The 21,901-nt window shown below is 45.0% G+C and overlaps 1 protein-coding gene across 6 annotated transcripts in view; it reads right to left on the bottom strand.

The window, feature by feature from the left end:
- The window catches only part of mapkapk5 (MAPK activated protein kinase 5), a 114,594-nt gene that overhangs the window by 42,825 nt on the left and 49,868 nt on the right, over positions 1-21,901 (bottom strand). For all 6 annotated transcript variants that reach the window (XM_038773849.1, XM_038773618.1, XM_038773536.1 and 3 more), the window contains one exon: positions 16,681-16,770. In XM_038773849.1, coding sequence (XP_038629777.1) covers positions 16,681-16,770 — 90 coding nt within the window. The remainder of the gene's footprint in view (positions 1-16,680; positions 16,771-21,901) is intronic.

Genomic DNA, 21,901 nt, shown 5'->3' with positions numbered 1-21,901 from the left:
CTGGACCTACCTACAGGTAGGTAAGTCACTATCCAGGGTTTTAACACAATACTTGTACAAAAACAGACTAGCAGATTGGGGTTTTTGACCAGGAACAATCTATTATAAAGGGTAACAATAATTTCATAACAGTCTTGAGGGTTGGCTGTGGCACTACAGGGCACTGGGAGGGGCCATTTTCTTGTAGGCATAATCTAGCCTTAGAGTGCTGGAGACTTTTCCTTGCTTCCCATGTTCCACATAACCTGCTTTGAGTATCATATGTTGAAGCTGCAGATCTTTGACTCAGTTGTTGTGGAATGGTTTCACTTCACTGTATTGAGGAAATGCTTCTACAGACAATCCCACCAACCTGCACCCTGTTGGGAGGTGTGGGAGAGTAGGGAAGAGCTAGAATTCTTGGCATCATTGAGGTTGAAAATGCGAATGCTTCTGTCTTACTATAGAAAAAGAAAAGTGGCTGAACTGTAACAGGCAAAGTTGAGAAAAAGATGAGTAAGCTTCGTGCACGGTGAAGTCGAGTCACCCTGAGTGAGACACAGCCAGAGTGGGAATTGGAACGCGGTAATTTGGAGCAGTGTGGTAATTTCATGCAGAGTGGGAGGAGGTGCTTTTCCCTTTTTGTTTTGTTTTCTTTCTTCTGGCTTTGTAACTGTTAACCTGAAGGGAGAGGTCCAGAGAGCATCCAGGGAAGGTAAGTGATACAAATACCTTTTCAAATTGTGGGGGGGGGGGAAACTGAAGTGAAATCACAGTAAAGCTGTGACCTGATCCGTTGGTAGGAAATATGTTAAATTTGAAAAAAATAACATTGAAAAACAAACTAATTAAAACTATCATTAAACTAGGTAGAGGAGTAACTAAACTCGAGGGCAGAGATTAGTATTTAATTTTACAGTAAAAATCTAGCGTCAGGGCCATATAGTTAATTGTAACTCAATCTAACAATAATTCAAATATTTATTTGAAATTAGTTAATTAGTGCTTAAATGTCACTCAGTGGGGCGCAGTGCTCCAACTGTCAGGTGTGGCAGATGTGTGATGCTTCCAGCATTCCAGTCGACTGCATCTGGCAGCTCCTTACAGTCCGCGTGGTTCGATTGGAGCAGCAGTTGGATGCACTTAAGAGCATGCAGGTGGCGAGCATGTAGGTGGCGGAAAGTGTCATAGATAGGAGTTATAGAGACGTGGTCACACCCAAGGTGCAGGCAGACAGATGGGTGACCGCTAGAAAGGGCAGGCAGTCAGCGCAGGCATCCTCTGAGGCTGCCCCCCTCTCTAACAGGTATACCATTTTGGATACTGTTGAGGGGGACAGCCTATCAGGGGAAAAACAACAGCAACCAGAACAGTGGCACCGCAACTGGCTCTGTTGCTCAGCAGGGCAGGGCTAAGTGCAGGGGAGTGATAGTTATAGGGGACTCTATAGTAAGGGGCAGAGATAGGCGCTTCTGTGGACATGAAAGAGACTCCAGGATGGTATGTTTCCTCCCTGGTGCCAGGGTCAAGGATGTCTCTGAACGAACACAGGACATCCTGAAGGGGGGAGGGTGAACACCCAGAGGTCGTAGTACACAAAGGTACTAACGACATAGGCAGGAAGAGTGATGAGGTCCTGCAGAAGGAGTCCAGGGAGTTGGACAGTCAGCTGAAAAGCAGGACCTCTAGGGTTGTAATTTCAGGATTACTGCCTGTCCCATGTGCCAGTGAGGCTAGAAATAGGAGGATAGTGCAGTTGAACACATATGGTGTAGGAGGGAGGATTTCAGATTTTTTAACCATTCGGATCTCTTCCAGGGCAGGTGAGACCTGTACAAGAAGGACGGGTTACATCTAAACTGGAGGGGCACCGATATTCTGGCTGGGAGATTTGCGAGATTCACTTGGGAGGGTTTAAACTAGTATGGCAGGGGGATGGGAACCAGAATGTGAGCTTAGAAGGTATAATAACTGAAGGGGAAATAGAGAACCAAAATAAAAGATCACCCTCGGGCAGAGCAAAAAAGGTGACAAGTGTGAAAAGGGAGGTGGCCAATGCAGGATTGTGGGTGTTGTACCTAAATGCGCACAGTATACGCAACAAGGTAAATGAGCTTGTTGCACACATTGAAATTGGTCGGTACGATGTTGTGGGCATCACAGAGACATAGTTGCAAGGGGATCAGGGCTAGGACCTAAATATCCAAGGATATGTTTCCTATTGAAAGAACAGGCAGATGGGCATAGGGGACTAGGTTGCATTGTTAGTAAGGAATGAAGCTAAATCGATAGCAAGTCGCAATATAGGATCAGGAGGCATAGAATCTCTGTGGGTAGAGTTGAGGAATCGCAAAGGTAAAAAGACCCTGATTGGAGTTATGTACAGGCCCCCTAGCTGTAGTCAGGATGTGGGGCAGAAAATAAATCAAGAGGTAGAAAAGGCATGTAAAACAGGCAATATTACAATAATCATGGGGGACTTCAATATGCAGTTGGACTGGGAAAATCAGGTTGGTAGCGGATCCCAAGAAAAGGAATTTGTGGAATGACGAAGAGATGATTTTTTGGAGCAACTTGTGACAGAGTCGACCAGGGAACAGGCAATTCTGGATTTGGTGGTGTGTAATAAGAACATAAGAACTAGGAGCAGGAGTAGGCTTCTGGCCCCTCGAGCCTCCTCCGCCATTCAATTAGATCATGGCTGATCTTTTGTGGACTCAGCTCCACTTTCTGGCCCGAACACCATAACCCTTAATCCCTTTATTCTTCAAAAAACTATCTATCTTTACCTTAAAAGCATGTAATGAAGGAGCCTCAACTGCTTCACTGGGCAAGGGATTCCATAGATTCACAACCCTTTGGGTGAAGAAGTTCCTCCTAAACTCAGTCCTAAATCTACTTCCCCTTATTTTGAGGCTATGTCCCCTAGTTCTGCTGTAACCCGCCAGTGGAAACAACCTGCCCGCATCTATCCTATCTATTCCCTTCATAATTTTAAATGTTTCTATAAGATCCCCCCTCATCCTTCTAAATTCCAACGAGTACAGTCCCAGTCTACTCAACCTCTCCTCATAATCCAACCCCTTCAGCTCTGGGATTAACCTAGTGAATCTCCTCTGCACACCCTCCAGCGCCAGTACGTCCTTTCTCAAGTAAGGAGACCAAAACTGAACACAATACTCCAGGTGTGGCCGCACTAACACCTTATACAATTGCAACATAACCTCCCTAGTCTTAAACTCCATCCCTCTAGCAATGAAGGGCAAAATTCCATTTGCCTTCTTAATCACCTGTTGCACTTGTAAACCAACCTTCTGTGACTCATGCACTAGCACACCCAAGTCTCTCTGAACAGCGGCATGCTTTAATATTTTATCGTTTAAATAATAATCCCGTTTGCTGTTATTCCTACCAAAATGGATAACCTCACATTTGTCAACATTGTATTCCATCTGCCAGACCCGAGCCCATTCACTTAACCTATCCAAATCCCTCTGCAGACTTCCAGTATCCTCTGCACTTTTCGCTTTACCACTCATCTTAGTGTCATCTGCAAACTTGGACACATTGCCCTTGGTCCCCAACTCCAAATCATCTATGTAAATTGTGAACAATTGTGGGCCCAACACGGATCCCTGAGGGACACCACTAGCTACTGATTGCCAACCAGAGAAACACCCATTTATCCCAACTCTTTGCTTTCTATTAATTAACCAATCCTCTATCCATGCTACTACTTTACCCTTAATGCCATGCATCTTTATCTTATGCAGCAATCTTTTGTGCGGCACCTTGTCAAAGGCTTTCTGGAAATCCAGATATACCACATCCATCGGCTCCCCGTTATCTACTGCACTGGTAATGTCCTCAAAAAATTCCACTAAATTAGTTAGGCATGACCTGCCCTTTACGAACCCATGCTGCGTCTGCCCAATGGGACAACTTCTATCCAGATGCCTCGCAATTTCTTCCTTGATGATAGATTCCAGCATCTTCCCTACTACCGAAGTTAAGCTCACTGGCCTATAATTTCCTGCTTTCTGCCTACCTCCTTTTTTAAACAGTGGTGTCACGTTTGCTAATTTCCAATCCACCGGGACCACCCCAGAGTCTAGTGAATTTTGGTAAATTATCACTAGTGCATCTGCAATTTCCCTAGCCATCTCTTTTAGCACTCTGGGATGCATTCCATCAGGGCCAGGAGACTTGTCTACCTTTAGCCCCATTAGCTTGCCCATCACTCCCTCCTTAGTGATAACAATCCTCTCAAGGTCCTCACCTGTCATAGCCTCATTTCTATCAGTCGCTGGCATGTTATTTGTGTCTTCCACTGTGAAGACCGACCCAAAAAACCTGTTCAGTTCCTCAGCCATTTCCTCATTTCCCATTATTAAAACTCCCTTCGCAGACTTGATTAGGGAACTTAAGGTGAAGGATCCCTTAGGGAACAGTGACTACAATATGATAGAATTTACCCTGCAGTTTGAGAGGAAGAAGCTGCAATCAGATGAAATGGTAATTAAATAAGGGTAACTACAAAGACATGAGGGAGAAGCTGGCCTGAGTTGATTGGAAAAGGAGCATAGCAGGAAGACAGTGGAACAGCAATGGCAGGGCAAGAGAAACAGAGGGGGGCAGTATCGGGGGCATAGAGTTGTACTTGTGGGGTGGGATTGGAGGTTATTCGGCAGGCACAACAGAAATTCATCCCAAGGAGGAAACATGCTAAGGGGAGGACAAGGTATCCATGGCTGATGAAGGAAGTCAAGGACAACATTAAAGCTAAAGAAAAAGCATATAAAGTGGCGAGGATTAGTGGGAAGCCAGAGGATTAGGAAACCTTCAAAAGCGAGCAGAGGACATCTAAAAAAACAATAAGGGGGGAGAAGATGAAGTATGAGTGCAAGCTAGCTAATAATATAAAGGAAGATAGGAAGAGTTTTTTTCAATATACAAAAGGAAGAGTTTTTTTCAAAATATAACAGGTAAGAGAGGCAAAAAAGACATTGGACCACTTGAAAATGTGGCTGGAGAAGTAATAATAGGAAACAAAGAAATAGCAGACAAACTGAATAGTTACTTTGCATCAGTCTTCACAGTGGAAGACACCAGTGGGATGCCAGAGCTCCAGGAGAACCAGGGGGCAGAGGTGAGTGCAGTGACCATCACTGAGAAGGTGGTTCTGGGGAAACTGAAAGGTCTGAAGGTGGATAAAACACCTGGACTGGATGGACTACATCCCAGGGTTCTAAAGAGACAGCTCAGGAGATTATGGAGGCATTGGTGATGATATTTCAGGAATCACTGGAGGCAGGAAGGGTCCCAGAGGACTGGAAAGTGTCTTATGTAACACCTAAGGAAGGGAGGGAGGCAGAAGACGGTAAATTATAGGCCGGTGAGCCTGACTTTGGCCATTAGCAAGATTTGAGAGTCCATTGTGCAAATTCTTGATGGCGCCGGAGCATGGTGACTCTCTGCATGTTCTCCCTAACACATCGACTTTTTATTTAACTTACAATCATTCTAATCTTTTAAAATTTAATTCTAAGATTAACATAATTACTAACCTCTACCTTTAACATTGTGTACACCTTGTGTTGCCCTATTATGTATTTTTTTAAATCTCCTTTTCTTTTCATGTACTTATTGATCTGTGAGCTGCTCGCAGAAATATACTTTTGACTGTACCTTGGTACACATGACAATAAACAAATCCAATTAAAGATGAGATCGCGGAGTACTTGGAAGTGCATGGTAAAATAGGACTGAATCAGAACGGCTTCGTCTAGGAGAGGTCATGCCTGACAAATCTGAGTTATTTCAGGAAGTAACAAGGAAGTTAAACAAAGGAGAGCCAGTGGACGTGATTTATTTAGATTTCCAGAAGACCTTTGACAATGCCGCATAGGAGACTGTTCAAAAAGTTAAGAACCCATGGTGTTAAGTTTGCAGATGATACAAGGTTCTGTAGAGGGGCAGGTAGTATTGAGGAAGCAGGCGGGCTACAGAAGGACTTGGACAGGCTAGGAGAGTGAGCAGATGGAATACAATGTGGAAAAGTGTGAAGTTATGCACTTTACAAGGAGAAATGGAGGCATAGATATTTTCTAAATGGGAAGATGCTTAGGAAATCAGAAGCACAAAGTCACTTGGGAGTCTTTGTTCACGATTCTCTTAAGGTTAACATGCAGGTTCAGTCGGCAGTTAGGAAGGCAAATGCAATGTTAGCATTTATGTCGAGAGGGCTAGAATACAAGACCAAGGATGTACTTCTGAGGCTATACAAGACTCAGGTCAGACCCCATTTGGAGTAGTGTGAGCAGTTTTGGCCCCCGTATCTAAGGAAGGATATGCTGGCCTTGGAAAGGGTCCAGAGGAGGTTCACAATAATGATCCCTGGAATTAAGAGCTTGTCATATGAGGAACGGTTGAGGATTCTGGGTCTGTACTCATTGGAGTTTAGAAGGATGAGGGGGATCGTATTGAAACTTACAGGATATTGCGAGGCCTGGATAGAATGAACGTGGAGAGGACGTTTCCACTTGTAGGAAAAACTAGAAGCAGAAGACACAATCTGAGACTATAGGGACAATCCTTTAAAACAGAGATGAGGAGGAATTTCTTCAGCCAGAGGTTGGTGAATCTGTGGAACTCTTTGCCGCAGAAGGCTGTGGAGGCCAAATCACCGAGTCTCTTTAAGACAGAGATAGATAGGTTTTTGATCAATAAGGGGATCAGGGGTTATGGAGAGAAGGCAGGAGAATGGGGATGAGAAAAATATCAGCCATAGCGGAGCAGACTCGATGGGCCGAGTGGTCTAATTCTGCTCCTATGTCTTATGGTCTAAGAAGAGAGAAAGGATAAATTTATTGTGTAGAGGACAGAAATAAATTCAATTGAAGACTTTAAAGTGCAGCCAACAACAGATTCCTCTAATTCACTGCACTCATAGGTGTTAATAACCTAATCGTAAACCCACAGGGAGTGGGAGTATGTATTTGTCATCGAATGGAGACCCACTGTCAAGATGAGAACCTCACTGGTTTGTACATTCCTGACTCCCATATTTTACAAAGCAGTCAAGTCCCAAGACTAACATCAGATAATAAAATAAAAGGAGAATGTAGTATATGCATATCAATCTATGTAGATAGGAACAATTATAAGGGAAGGGAAAACATCCAAAGTCTTTAGCATACACAATATTATGAGACAACCCTTACAAAGAACCGAAAATTCAGTGAGTACACTTGCCAAGCATTCTTAGCCCGAATATAACACAGCTATAGATAGCCTAATTAATCAGCACAAAGCGGAGGCATGAGAATTATCCAAAATAATTAACGGAGCACCAGGTAATAGAAGAAAGATGATTCACCATTGATAGCATACCTTTTTTGGGGTGGGTGAAGGATTGAAGAACTTTAATCTCAGTACTCCCAGTACTGATTACAAACAAAAAGATTATTCTGTTACCTATCAATTCAAATCCGAAATTACACTGCATGCCAGAAATGAACTGGAGATCATATCTTCCTTGCTACCCTTCCCCAACCAACCTCTAACCTCAAGTGTTACATTCTGATTAATGCTTGGAATGCATATGTGGAGCATTAGCGAGGCGGAGAACATCACGGATAGCACGCTTAGAGAGGTGGGAATGGCATTAAACAAGTAATTAGTGATCCATGTAATAAGGGAATATCAGTGATCATGGGTGATTTTAATCTTCACATAGATTGGGCAAATCAAATTAGCCACAATGCCATAGAGGAGAAATTCCTGGAGTGTATACAGGGTGGTTTTCTTGACCAATTTGTGGAGGAGCCAACTAGAGAGCAGGCCATCTTAGACTGGGTACTGTGTAATGAGAAGGGAATCATTGCCAATTTGGCTGTACAATCATGGGGATGAGCGACCATAACATCATAGAATTTATCAAGATGGAGAGTGAAGTAGTTGATTCGGAGACTAGGGTGCTGAATCTTAATAAAGGGAACTATGAGGATATGAGACATGAGTTGGCCTTGATAGATTGGGGAGACTTACTTAAAGGGATGAAGGTGGATAGACAATGGCAAACATTCAAGGAATGCATGGAGGAACTACAGCAACTGTTCATTCTTGTCTGGCATAAAAGCGAAGGGGGTAAGAGGGCCAATCCATCCATGGTTTACAAAGGAAATTAGAAATAGTATCCGATGCAACGAAGAAGCATACAGATTGGCCAAGAAAAATAATAGGTCTGAGGATTGGGAGCAGTTTAGAATTCAGCAAAGAAGGACGAAGAGGATCGCCCGAAGGCGGATCCTGCTGGAATGGAGAGCAGCCTCTCCACCCTGTGCCCTGGCATGATGGGGGGGGCCTGTTGGAATACCTGACCCTTTAGAAGGTTAAATTTGAACTGAGGGGAAGCTCGGAGGGGTTCGACAAGTCATGGGCATTATTTACTATGCACTTTCAAGAACTGGATAACATCGAACATTAGTTGGGGAGGGGGTAGGTGGGAAGGTTGGGGGAGGGGGGCTGTGTATATTAAGGATGACGATGGGTAATCCCAGATTCCTTTTTGTCATTTGTTTATGTAAACATGTGGGCTGATGTTTGGGGGTTGGTGGGAGAATGGGATCGTTGTTATTGTTATGGGTTTGACATATCTGTTGCTTATTATTGTTTATTGTTGGTGGGTGTAAATTCGGGAGAAAATGTGAAAAAGGAGAATAAAAATATTTTTTTAAAAAGAAGGATGAAGGGATTGATTAAGGGGAAAGTACAGTATGAAAGGAAGCTTGCAGGGAACATAAAGACTGACACCAAGAGTTTCTACAGATACGTGAAGAGAAAGAGATTGGCAAAGAGAAATGTAGGCCCCCTACAGACAGAAACAGGGGAATGCATAATAAGGGACAAAGAAATGGCTGAGTAATTGAATACATACTTTGGTTCTGTCTTCAGAAATGAGGATACAAATTAGATCCCAGAAATGTTGGAGAATTAAAGGTTTAGTGAGAGGGAAGAGCTCCCAAGTGTGGCACAGAATAAAGGGAATAGACGGAAGGGCGGCCTCCAGGGGTCTCGGGGGGGCGCGGGGGGGATCTGGCCCCGGGAGGTGCCCCCACGGTGGCCTGGCCCGCGATCAGGGCCCACTGATCCGCGGGCGGGCCTGTTCCACGGGGGCACTCTATTCTTCCGCACCGGCGGATGTAGCGGTCCGCCATTGCCGGTGCGAAGACGAAGCCCTCTGCGCATGAGCTGGGATGACGCCATCACATGCTGGCGCTCATGTGCATGCGCCAACTCGCACCAGCTGGCAGAGGTCCTTCGGTGCCGGTTGGCGTGGCATCAAGCCCATTCACCGCCGGCCAGCGCAGCGCAAATCACTTTGGGGCCGGCTGAGCCCCTGAAGGTGCGGAGGATTCCGCACCTTTGGGGCGGCCCGACGCCAGAGTGGTTCACGCCACTCCTTCCCGCCGGGGATGCCCACCCCGCCAATTATGGCAGAATCCCACCCATATCTTTGCAGCATCCTTGAGCACTGGTGAGGTCCCGGAGGACTGGAGAATTGCTAATGTTCCTTTTTAAGAAGGGTAACAGGGGTAATCCAGGGAATTATAGGCCTGTGAGCTTGACGTCAGTGGTAGGCAAACTGTTGGAGAAGATACTGAGGGATAGGATATATTCACATTTGGAAGAAAATGGGCTTATCAGTGATAGGCAGCATGGTTTTGTGCAGGGAAGGTCATGTCTTACAAACCTAATAGAATTCTTTGAGGAAGTGACAAAGTTAATTGATGAGGGAAGGGCTGTAGATGTCATATACATGGACTTCAGTAAAGCATTTGATAAAGTTTCCCATGGCAGGTTGATGGAAAAAGTGAAGTTGTATGGGGTTCAGGATGTACTAGCCAGATGGATAAAGAACTGGCTGGGCAACAGGAGACAGAGAGTAGTGGTGGAAGGAGTGTCTCAAAATGGAGAAAGGTGACTAGTGGTGTTCCACAGGGGTCCGAACTCGGACCATTGTTGTTTGTGATCTACATAAATGATCTGGACGAAGGTATAAGTGGTCTGATTAGAAAGTTTGCAGATGATACTAAGATTGGTGGAGTTGCAGATAGCGAGGAGGACTGTCAGAGAAAACAGCAAAATATAGATAGATTGAAGAGTTGGGCAGAGAAATGGCAGATGGAGTTCAATCCAGGCAAATGCGACGTGATGCATTTTGGAAGATCTAATTCAAGAGCGGACTATATGGTCAGTGGAGGAGTCCTGGGGAAAATTGATGTACAGAGAGATCTGGGAGATCAGGTCCATTGTACCCTGAAGGTGGCAACGCAGGTCGGTAGAGTGGTCAAGAAGCATACAGCATGCTTGCCTTCTTCGGACGGGGTATTGAGTACAAGAGTCGGCAGGTCATATTACAGTTGTATAGGACTTTGGTTAGGCCACATTTGGAATACTGCACGCAGTTCTGGTCGCCACGTTACCAGAAGGATGTGGATGCTTTAGAGAGGGTGCAGAGGAGGTTGCCTGGTATGGAGGGTGCTAGCTATTAAGAAAGGTTGAGTAGATTAGGATTGTTTTCGTTGGAAAGACGGAGGTTGAGGGGGGACCTGATTGAGGTCTACAAAATTATGAGAGGTATGGACAGGGTGGATAGCAACAAGCTTTTTCCAAGAGTGGGGGTGTCAATTGCAAGGGGTCACGATTTCAAAGTGAGAGGGGGAAAGTTTAAGGGAGATGTGCGTGGAAAGTTTTTTTTACGCAGAGGGTGGTGGGTGCCTGGAACGCTTTGCCAGCGGAAGTGGTAGAGGCGGGCACGATAGCATAATTTAAGATGCATCTGGACAGATCCATGAACGGGCGGAGAACAGAGGGAAGTAGATCCTTGGAAAATAGGCGACAGGTTTAGATAAAGGATCTGGATCGGCGCAGGCTGGGAGGGCCGAAGGGCCTGTTCCTGTGCTGTAATTTTCTTTGTTCTTATGATGCACAACTTGGAGCCAATGTAAGACAGTAAGCTCAGGGATGACGGACAGACAAGACTTGTATTAAGGATCTGGAATTAAGTGATCTAGATGACAAAGGACAGGTGACTGGAAGCACAACATCAAATAGAATGCAGAGGTATGAATAGTTTGGTGAAAACTTAACATGAGGAAACTCTATAGTACATTAGAAATTAAATACAAGCTGGGTTCAAATGTGGCCAAGTACAGAACTTTAGGAGAATGATTCTTAGAATCAGAATACCTATCTTTCAAACAGATGAAAAATAATCTGGAAAATATAGTGTGTTTCATATATTTTAACAATGCACTTTTCGCACAGATATTAAACTATTCCAGTCTTCTTTACAAGGAGCCCAAAGCCAGCTGAATGCCATCCTCCAGTGTCAACATGATTTGGGACAAGGAACAGTTGGTTTCATAAGAACATAAGAACTAGGAGCAGGAGTAGGCCATCTGGCCCCTCGAGCCTGCTCCGCCATTCAATTAGATCATGGCTGATCTTTTGTGGACTCAGCTCCACTTTCCGGCCCGAACACCATAACCCTTAATCCCTTTATTCTTCAAAAAACTATCTATCTTTACCTTAAAAGCATGTAATGAAGGAGCCTCAACTGCTTCACTGGGCAAGGAATTCCATAGATTCACAACCCTTTGGGTGAAGAATTCCTCCTAAACTCAGTCCTAAATCTACTTCCCCTTATTTTGAGGCTATGTCCCCTAGTTCTGCTGTCACCCGCCAATGGAAACAACCTGCCTGCATCTATCCTATCTATTCCCTTCATAATTTTAAATGTTTCTAAAAGATCCCCGCTCATCCTTCTAAATTCCAACGAGTACAGTCCCAGTCTACTCAACCTCTCCTCATAATCCAACCCCTTCAGCTCTGGGATTAACCTAGTGAATCTCCTCTGCACACCCTCCAGCGCCAGTACGTCCTTTCTCAAGTAAGGACACCAAAACCGAACACAATACTCCAGGTGTGGCCGCACTAACACCTTATACAATTGAAACATAACCTCCCTAGTCTTAAACTCCATCCCTCTAGCAATGAAGGACAAAATTCCATTTGCCTTCTTAATCACCTGTTGCACCTGTAAACCAACCTTCTGTGACTCATGCACTAGCACACCCAAGTCTCTCTGAACAGCGGCATGCTTTAATATTTTATCGTTTAAATAATAATCCCGTTTGCTGTTATTCCTACCAAAATGGATAACCTCACATTTGTCAACATTGTATTCCATCTGCCAGACCCTCGCCCATTCACTTAACCTATCCAAATCCCTCTACAGACTTCCAGTATCCTCTGCACTTTTCGCTTTACCACTCATCTTAGTGTCATCTGCAAACTTGGACACATTGCCCTTGGTCCCCAACTCCAAATCATCTATGTAAATTGTGAACAATTGTGGGCCCAACACGGATCCCTGAGGGACACCACTAGCTACTGATTGCCAACCAGAGAAACACCCATTTATCCCAACTCTTTGCTTTCTATTAATTAACCAATCCTCTATCCATGCTACTACTTTACCCTTAATGCCATGCATCTTTATCTTATGCAGCAATCTTTTGTGTGGCACCTTGTCAAAGGCTTTCTGGAAATCCAGATATACCACATCCATCGGCTCCCCGTTATCTACTGCACTGGTAATGTCCTCAAAAAATTCCACTAAATTAGTTAGGCATGACCTGCCCTTTACGAACCCATGCTGCGTCTGCCCAATGGGACAATTTCTATCCAGATGCCTCGCAATTTCTTCCTTGATGATAGATTCCAGCATCTTCCCTACTACCGAAGTTAAGCTCACTGCCCTATAATTTCCTGCTTTCTGCCTACCTCCTTTTTAAAACAGTGACGTCACGTTTGCTAATTTCCAATCCACCGGGACCACCCCAGAGTCTAGTGAATTTTGGTAAATTATCACTAGCGCATCTGCAATTTCCCTAGCCATCTCTTTTAGCACTCTGGGATGCATTCCATCAGGGCCAGGAGACTTGTCTACCGTTAGCCCCATTAGCTTGCCCATCACTCCCTCCTTAGTGATAACAATCCTCTCAAGGTCCTCATCTGTCATAGCCTCATTTCTATCAGTCGCTGGCATGTTATTTGTGTCTTCCACTGTGAAGACCGACCCAAAAAACCTGTTCAGTTCCTCAGCCATTTCCTCATTTCCCATTATTAAAACTCCCTTCTCATCCTCTAAAGGACCAATATTTACCTTAGCCACTCTTTTTTGTCTTATATATTTGTAAAAACTTTTACTGTCTGTTTTTATATTCTGAGCAAGTTTACTCTCATAATTTATCTTACTCTTCTTTATAGCTTTTTTAGTAGCTTTCTGTTGCCCCCTAAAGATTTCCCAGTCCTCTAATCTCCCAGCAATCTTTGCCACTTTATATGCTTTTTCCTTCAATTTGATACTCTCCCTTATTTCCTTAGATATCCACGGTCGATTTTCCCTCTTTCTTCCGTCCTTCCTTTTTGTTGGTATAAACCTTTGCTGAGCACTGTGAAAATCGCTTGGAAGGTTCTCCACTGTTCCTCAACTGTTCCACCATAAAGTCTTAGCTCCCAGTCTACCTTAGCTAGTTCTTCTCTCATCCCCTTGTAATCTCCTTTGTTTAAACACAAAACACTAGTATTTGATTTTACTTTCTCACCCTCCATCTGTATTTTAAATTCCACCATATTGTGATCGCACCTTCCGAGAGGATCCCTAACTATGAGATCATGAATCAATCCTGTCTCATTACACAGGACAAGATCTAGGAACCGCTTGTTCCCCTCGTAGGTCCATTACATACTGTTCTAGGAAACTATCGCAGATACATTCTATAAACTCCTCCTCAAGGTTGCCTTGACCGACCTGGTTAAACCAATCGACGTGTAGATTAAAATCCCCCATGATAACTGCTGTACCATTTCTACATGCACCAGTTATTTCTTCATTTATTGCCTGTCCCACCATATCGTTACTGTTTGGTGGCCGATAGACTACTCCTATCAGTGACTTTTTTCGCCTTACTATTCCTGATTTCCACCCAAGGATTCAACCTTATCCTCCATGCACCGATGTCATCCCCTTACTATTGCCCGGATGTCATCCTTAAATAACAGAGCCACCACCGCCTCTCATACCATCCACTCTGTCCTTCCGAATAGTTTGATACCCTCGGATATTTAACTCCCAGTCGTGACCATCCTTTAACCATGTTTCAGTAATGGACACCTAAATCATTCATTTACGATGATTTGTGCCATCACTCATTTACTTTATTCCGAATACTACGAGCATTCAGGTAAAGGACACTTATGTTGGTTTTTTTTACCTCTGTTTTTGAATCTTAACATCTCCAGTTTTATTCCTTTTTGTTATTACTGGGCCTATTCACTGAGCTCCCTCAGTCACTGTACTTGTACTGTCGCCCTTTTAGATTTTGACTATGTCTTCTCTGCCTTGCACTTTTTCCCCCTTACTTCCTTTTGCTTCTGTCCCTGTTTTACTACCTTCCAACTTCCTGCACTCGGTTCCCAATCCCCCTGCCACATTAGTTTAAACCCTCCCCAACAGCTCTAGAAAACAACCCCCCCTAGGACATCGGTTCCAGTCCTGCCCAGGTGCAGACCGTCGGTTTGTACTGGTCCCACCTCCCCCAGAACCGGTCCCAATGCCCCAGGAATTTGAATCCCTCCGTCTTGCACCACCTCTCGAGCCACGATTCATCCTATCTATCCTGACATTCCTACTCTGACTAGCTCGTGGCACTGGTAGCAATCCTGAGGATTACTACCTTTGAGGTCCTACTTTTTTAGTTTAACTCCTAACTCCCTGAATTCCGCTTGTAGGACCTCATCCCGTTTTTTACCTATATCGTTGGTGCCTATGTGCACCAACGGGCAGCTGGCTGTTCACCCTCCCCCCCCCCCCCCCAGAATGTCCTGCAGCCGCTCCGAGACATCCTTGACCCTTGCACCAGGGAGGCAACATACAATCCTGGAGTCTCGATGGGCCACAGAACCGCCTGTCTATTCCCCTTACGATCGAGTCCCCTATCACTATAGCCCTGCCATTTTTATTCCTGCCCTGCTGTGCAGCAGAGCCAGCCACGGTGCCATGAACCTGGCTGCTGCTGCCTCCCCTGGTGAGCCATCTCCCTCAACAGTATCCCAAACGGTATATCTGTTTTGCAGGGAGATGACCGCAGGGGACACCTGCACTGCCTTCCTACTCTTGCTGTGTCTTTTGGTCACCCATTTTCTATCTCCCTCAGTAACCTTCACCTGCGGTTTGACCAACTCGCTAAACGTGCTATCCACGACCTCCTCAGCATCGCGGATGCTCCAAAGTGAGTCCATCCGCAGCTCCAGAGCCGTTCAAGCGGTCTAACAATGAGCTGCAACTGAACACACTTCTTGCACGTGAAGGAGCCAGGGACAGTGGACGTGTCCCTGAGCTCCCACATTGCACCGAGGAGCATGACACGGGTCTGGGATCTCCTGCCATGTCTTAAACCCTTGGTAACTTAAACAACTAGAATTTCAAAATAAAAATAAATAAATTAGACAATGAAAAGAAAAAGAGAGACTACTTACCAGTCACTTACCAGGGTTAAAAAGCACCTCCTCACACTCTGCACCGAATTACCTCACTGCACCAAATTACCAAGTTTCAATTCCCACTCTGGATGAGTCTCACTCCGGATGTGTCTCCTGGAAAAGTGCTAGCTTACTGTGTGCGCTGTCTGTCTGTCTTTTATACAGACCTCAGCTAACCGATGACTCAAAAATACCTTAACTTCAAAGAGAAGAATACAATGTGCCCCTAAACAAGCCTCAGGTGATTGCAGATAACTGCCTCTCAACAATTAGGGTGGGGGCAGCTTCAACCAATCAGACACTAAGCTCCACACTGCACTTTTAACTGAAAAACAGCAGAATTAGATTTTCCACTTACCTTTGCTGAATTACCTCACTGCACCAAATTACCAAGTTTCAATCCTCACTCTGTATGAGTCTCACTCCGGATGAGTCTCCTGGAAAGTGCTAGCTTACTGTGTGCGCTGTCTGTCTGTTTCAACTCCCACTCTCTCAGAGCATACTCTTACCATTCTCTTTCTACTTTGTTTATTGGGCTGTCAATCACGTGAATGCAGGGGTCCCATTTGCAACCTGACTTGTAAGTCAATCCACAATTTATTGCCACCAATGTACAGCAAATACACATTCTGGCCTAAAGGGACATCACCATTTCCTTTTAAAACAAACATTGTATAATATTCTGTTGTCTTTATAAAACAGATGTGGAGATGTCGGCGTTGGACTGGGGTGAGCACAGTAAGAAGTCTTACAACACCAGGTTAAAGTCAACAGGTTGTTTCAAACACTAGCTTTCGGAGCACTGCTCCTGCCTCAGGTGAATGAAGAGGAGAACATACCTCTTCATTCACTTGAGGCAGGAACAGTGCTCCGAAAGCTATTGTTTGAAACAAACCTGTTGGACTTTTAACCTGGTGTTGTAAGACTTCTTACTGTACTTTATAAAGCAGCGCAATCTCTAGGTTACCATGTGTGGTTTATTACTGCATAATTATAATTTAAATAGCATCAAAACATGAAGAAGAATATTATTATGTTACTAGTCTATTGGAGTTGTTTAGATGGCCAGCCTTTGAATCTGGTACTCACCAAAGAGTTGTCCTTGAAGAGGAGGTTTTCAGGTTTGAGGTCTCTGTGGGCACTGTTCAGGGAGTGACAGTGCTGTATAGCCAGAGCAATCTGCACCAAAGGAATCCAACACAATATTACGCAAATAACAGCAAATATTCAACGACCAAGATGGGAGAAACAAGATTAGTGTGATTAGTTGTTAAAATAATGAAAAAAAAACAGCCATTAACAACATAGAGGAAAATGCACTGGGGATTGATTATGTGAAAACCTCAATAAAGTCACCCCCATTGTAAATGTTCTTCAGATTGAAAAGAGGGGAACCCTCTAGTCTAAAGTAATTGAAGCAAAGGACGTTCTCCTCCTACTGTCTGCACATCAATGCTGGAATGCACGTTGCTCATCTTTTCTTTTAAATAAATTATTGTGATTCTAGCCATAAATTAGAAGGCTAATACAGCTTGTGAAGAGTGACTGCTCCATTGGGAGCTGGGAATCAAATTTCTACTGTAATAATACTGGCATTTTATAGAATGTCTCATCATATCAAAATGTCTCCCAAGTGTATCACAGAATAAATTAATTTTCAAGTGCAGTGATTTATGTCAGCAACACAGGAGTAGTGGGAAAATTATACTGCTGAGGGGAAATTATACTGCTATTAGACAGGAGCATAAATTGGGAACTGCTGTTCTCAGGGAAATGCACAACAGTAATGTGGGGGTTGTTTTAGGAGCACTTGCTGCGAGTGCTGAATAGTTTTGTCCCATTGAGACAAGGAAGGAATGGTAAGGTGAAGGAGCCTTGGATGACAAGAGAAGTGGAGCTTCTAGTCAAGAGGAGAAGGAAACTTATGCAAGAGTGAGGAAGCAAGGATCTGGCACTGCTCTAGAGGATTACAAGATAGCCAGAAAGGAACTCAAAAATGGACTTGGTAGAGCTAGAAAGGGGTATGAAAAAGCCCTGGCGGGAAGGATTAGGGAAACCCCAAGACGTTCTACATTTATGTGAGAATAAGAGGATGATCAGAGCGAGAGTAGGGCCTAATAGGAATAGTGGAGGGAACTTGTGCCTAGAGTCGGAGGGTATAGGGGAGGCCCTAAATTCATATTTTGCTTTAGTATTTATTAAAGAGAGGGACTTGCTGCTCATGAGAGCAGCATGAACATAGTTAATAGACTTGAACAGCTTGATATTCAGAAGGAGGATGTGCTGGAGATTTTTGAAAAGCGTCAGGATAGACACGTCCCCTGGGCTAGACGGGATATACCCAAGGTTACCACAGGAAGCAAGGGAGGGGATTTGTTGCGCCGTTGGCGATGATCTTTGCATCCTCACTCTCCACTGGGAATAGTACCAGATTGGAGGGAGGCGAATGTTCCCCCATGAAGAAAGGGAATAGGGAAACTCCCTGGAAATACAGACCAGTCAGTCTATGTCTGTCATGAGAAAACTACTGGAAAGGATTCTGAGAGATAGGATTTATGATATTTAGAAAAACATAGTTTGATAAAGATAGTCCGCATGGCTTTGTGAGGGGCAGGTTATGCCTCACAAGATCATTGAATTCTTTGAGGCTGCAACGAGGACACATTGATGAAGGTCGGGCAGTGGATGTGGCGTATATGGATTTCCAAAAGGCATTTGATAAGGCTCCCCATGGTAGGCTCATTCAGAAAGTCAGAAGGCATGGGATACAGGGAATATTGGCTGTCCAGATACAGAATTGGCTGGCCAAAAGAAGACAGCGAGTGGTAGTGGAATGAAATAATCCGCTTGGAGGTATCTGACCAATGGTTTCCCGCAGGAATCTGTTCTGGGACCTCTGCTCTTTGTGGTTTTATAAATGACTTGGATGAGGAAGTGGAAGGGTGTGTTAGTACGTTTGCCGATGACACGAAGGTTGGTGGAAGTTGTAGATAGTGTGAGGGCTGTTGCAGGTTACAACAGGACATTGACAGGATGCCGAGCAGGTCTGAGAAGTGGCAGATGGCGGTTCAACCTAGATAAATGTGAATGATTCATTTTGGAAGGTCGAATTGAATGCTGAATACAGGGTTACAGGCAGGATTTGATCTTTGATCTGTTCTCCACACCTTGCTATAACTGTAACATTATATTCTGCAGTCTCTCCTTCCTTCCCTATGTACGGTATGCATTGTTTGTACAGCATAAGAAACAATACTTTTCACTGTGCACTAATACATGTGACAATAATAAATCAAATCAAATCAAAAAAAGGATTCTTGGAAGTGTGGAGGAATAGGGGGTAGCACGGTAGCACAGTTGTTTCACAGCTCCAGGGTCCCAGGTTCGATTCGCGGCTTGGGTCACTGCCTGTGCGGAGTCTGCACGTTCTCTCCCATTTGTGCATGGGTTCCCTCCGGGTGGCTTCGGTTTCCTCCCACAGTCCAAAAATGTGCAGGTTAGGTAGATTGGCCATGCTAAATTGCCCCTTAGTGCCCAAAAAGGGTAGGTGGGGTTATGAGGATAGGGTGGAGGCGTTGGGCTTAGTGGGTGCTCTTTCCAAGGGCCGGAGCAGACTCAATGGGCCGAATGGCTTCTTCTGTTAAATTCTATGATCTTGGGGGCCCGTACAGAGATCCCTCAAAGTTGCCACCCATGGTGATAGGATTGTTCAGAAGGCATATGGTGTTCTGGCTTTCATCAACAGGCAGACTGTGTTTAAGCGCCCGCAAGGTTTTCTGTGTTCTGTTAAACATTTACCTCACTGGCCTGTGTGAATGTTTTCAAATTACATTCTCAAGTGTATTAAGGGCCTATAAATATTTCAGAATTTATGTTAATTTTTTAACTTTTTTAGTCAACACAAATCCAGAAAAGAAATCCAAGTCCATTTAAAATTAAGCATTAAACAATACTTCAAATGTAAGTATTTTTAAAATAAGTAATTCTACTTTCATAAGGAAAGTTAAAAATTGGCTAGTCAGATAGTACATCTAATATTATAGTGTTTCATTGGGGATTGTTGTGTTCTGGCCCTTTGGATGAAATGTTAACTAAGTTCATATTTACATATTACACTGGTGAGGCGAATGTTAAAATAACCCACTGCACTATTGGAGAGGGAGAGTTCTTGGTCTGTACCCTAGCAACAAGCGCACCTCTCAAACCTTGCCAAAGTTCCATTGAATGGTCAATCATCACATTGGTGTTTATGAAATAGCAAATCGCTGCTATTTGCACATTAGGCACTGCATGTGATGGTTTAGACCCGAGAGAGAGTCTGAGGGAGCAATTCACATGCCGCTGCAATTCGCATACCACCAGAGCAGACGTTATCTCCATGGCCCTACACTCATCTTGGAGTATCTCAACAACAAGAATGGCCTCCTTCTGCACTGTAATTCTATGATTCTATGACTCCTATGTCAGACTCCTGTTTATGGACTACAGCTCCACCTTCAACACCATGACCCAGCTAAGCTCATATCAAAACTCCAAAACCTAGGACTTGACTCCTCCCTCTGCAACTGGATCCTCAATTTCCTGACCCGTAGATCACAATAAACATCACCACCACCTCCATGATAGCCCTCAATACCAGGGCCCAGGAAGTGAAGTGTCGTACACACCCCTGTCTGCATCATTGGTGTCGAGGTAAAGATGGTTGACAGCTTCAAATTCCTAGGTGTGCAATCTGTCCTGGACCACCTATGTCGACGCTACTACCAAGATAGGAAACTATAAACAGAGTCAGCCAATTCACAACAAACGCATCAGATGTAAGCTCTGTAGTCCTGCCATATCCAGCTGAGAATGGTGGTGGACAATTTTTTTTTAAACAGACAATTTTATTGAGGTATTTTTTGGCATTGTAAACAATAACAATCATTAGTGTGCAGACACCAAGTACAAAAAACATAGTGCAAATAAACCACTCTGGCAGATAGACCGCCTATTCTTCCCCCCCAACTCTACACTATTCTACACACCCCCCACCCCCCCACCCCCCCCCCCGGCTGACGATCAGTTTCCCGCGAAGAAGTCAATTGAATGGTTGCCACATCCGGGCAAAACCCGATAGTGATCCTCGTAGGCGAACTTGATTTTTTCCAAGCCGAGAAAGCTTGCCATACTTCGGTCCTTGGGGGCTTGAGCCCCTCCAGGCCAACTGTATTCGTCGCCGGGCTATCAGGGAAGCAAAGCCACAACGTCGGCCTCTATCCCCTCTGGACTCCCGGGTCTTCCGACACCCAAAATCGCCACCTCTGGACTCATCGCCACCCTTGTTTTCAGTACCCGGGATATGACGTTCGCAAATCCCTGCAGTATCCTCCCTGAGTTTGGGCACGCCCCGAACATGTGGACATGGTTCGCTGGTCGTCCACCACATCTAGCACATTTGTCCTCCAGCCCAAAGAATTTGCTCATCCGGGCCACTGTCATGTGGTCCCGGTGAACCACCTTGAACTGAATCAGGCCGAGCCTGGCACATGTTGCGGTTGCATTTACCCGTCTGCCCATACGCCTCCCTCCAACTCCCCACCAAGCTCCTCCTCCACTTGAGTTGCAGTTCCTCGGTCCCTGCGTCCTCCGCTCCCATAAGCTCCTTAAATATCCGAGACTCTCCCCTCTCCTACCTCACCCCTGGAAATTACCCTGTCCTGGATCCCCCTTGGTGGAAGGCGTGGAAAGGACGGGACCGGTCTACGTACGAAATCCCACAGCTGCAAGTACCGGAAGTCATTCCCCCTCACCAGCCTGAACTTCTCCTCCAGTGCCCTCATGTTCGCGAAGCTCCCTTCCAGGAACAAGTCGCCCATCCTTCCCACCCCCGCCATTTCTGCCACGCACGAAACCCGCCATCCATTTCCCCAGGTGTGTCCTGTACATAAAAAAACAGGGACAAACCCAACTCAGCATTTAGCGTCCCTATCAGTCTACTCTCCATCATCGGTAAAGTGATAGAAGGAGTAATTGACAGGACCATCCATCTTCTCCCCGGGACAAATCGGTGGTTGTCACATATCGGGACCAGACCGGACGCTCCCACTTCCCCGCATGCTTCCTCCATTGGCTCCAAATCCGCAGAGCCGCCACCACTATAGGGCTGGTGGAGTACCTGGCCGGCGGGAGCGGCCGGGGAGCCGTGACCAGGGCTGCCAAAGCTGGTGCCCCATGCACGAAGAAGCCTCCACCCGCTCCCAAACCGACCCCGTACCCACCATCCATTTCCTTATCAGGGCTATGTTAGCCGCCCAGTAGTAGTTGCTGA

The sequence above is a fragment of the Scyliorhinus canicula genome, chromosome 1 (assembly GCF_902713615.1).
Source record: "Scyliorhinus canicula chromosome 1, sScyCan1.1, whole genome shotgun sequence".
Classification (NCBI taxonomy): Eukaryota; Metazoa; Chordata; class Chondrichthyes; order Carcharhiniformes; family Scyliorhinidae; genus Scyliorhinus; species Scyliorhinus canicula.
Note: the sequence above shows the minus strand (reverse complement) of the source record. Positions and strands in the feature narration are given on the sequence as shown.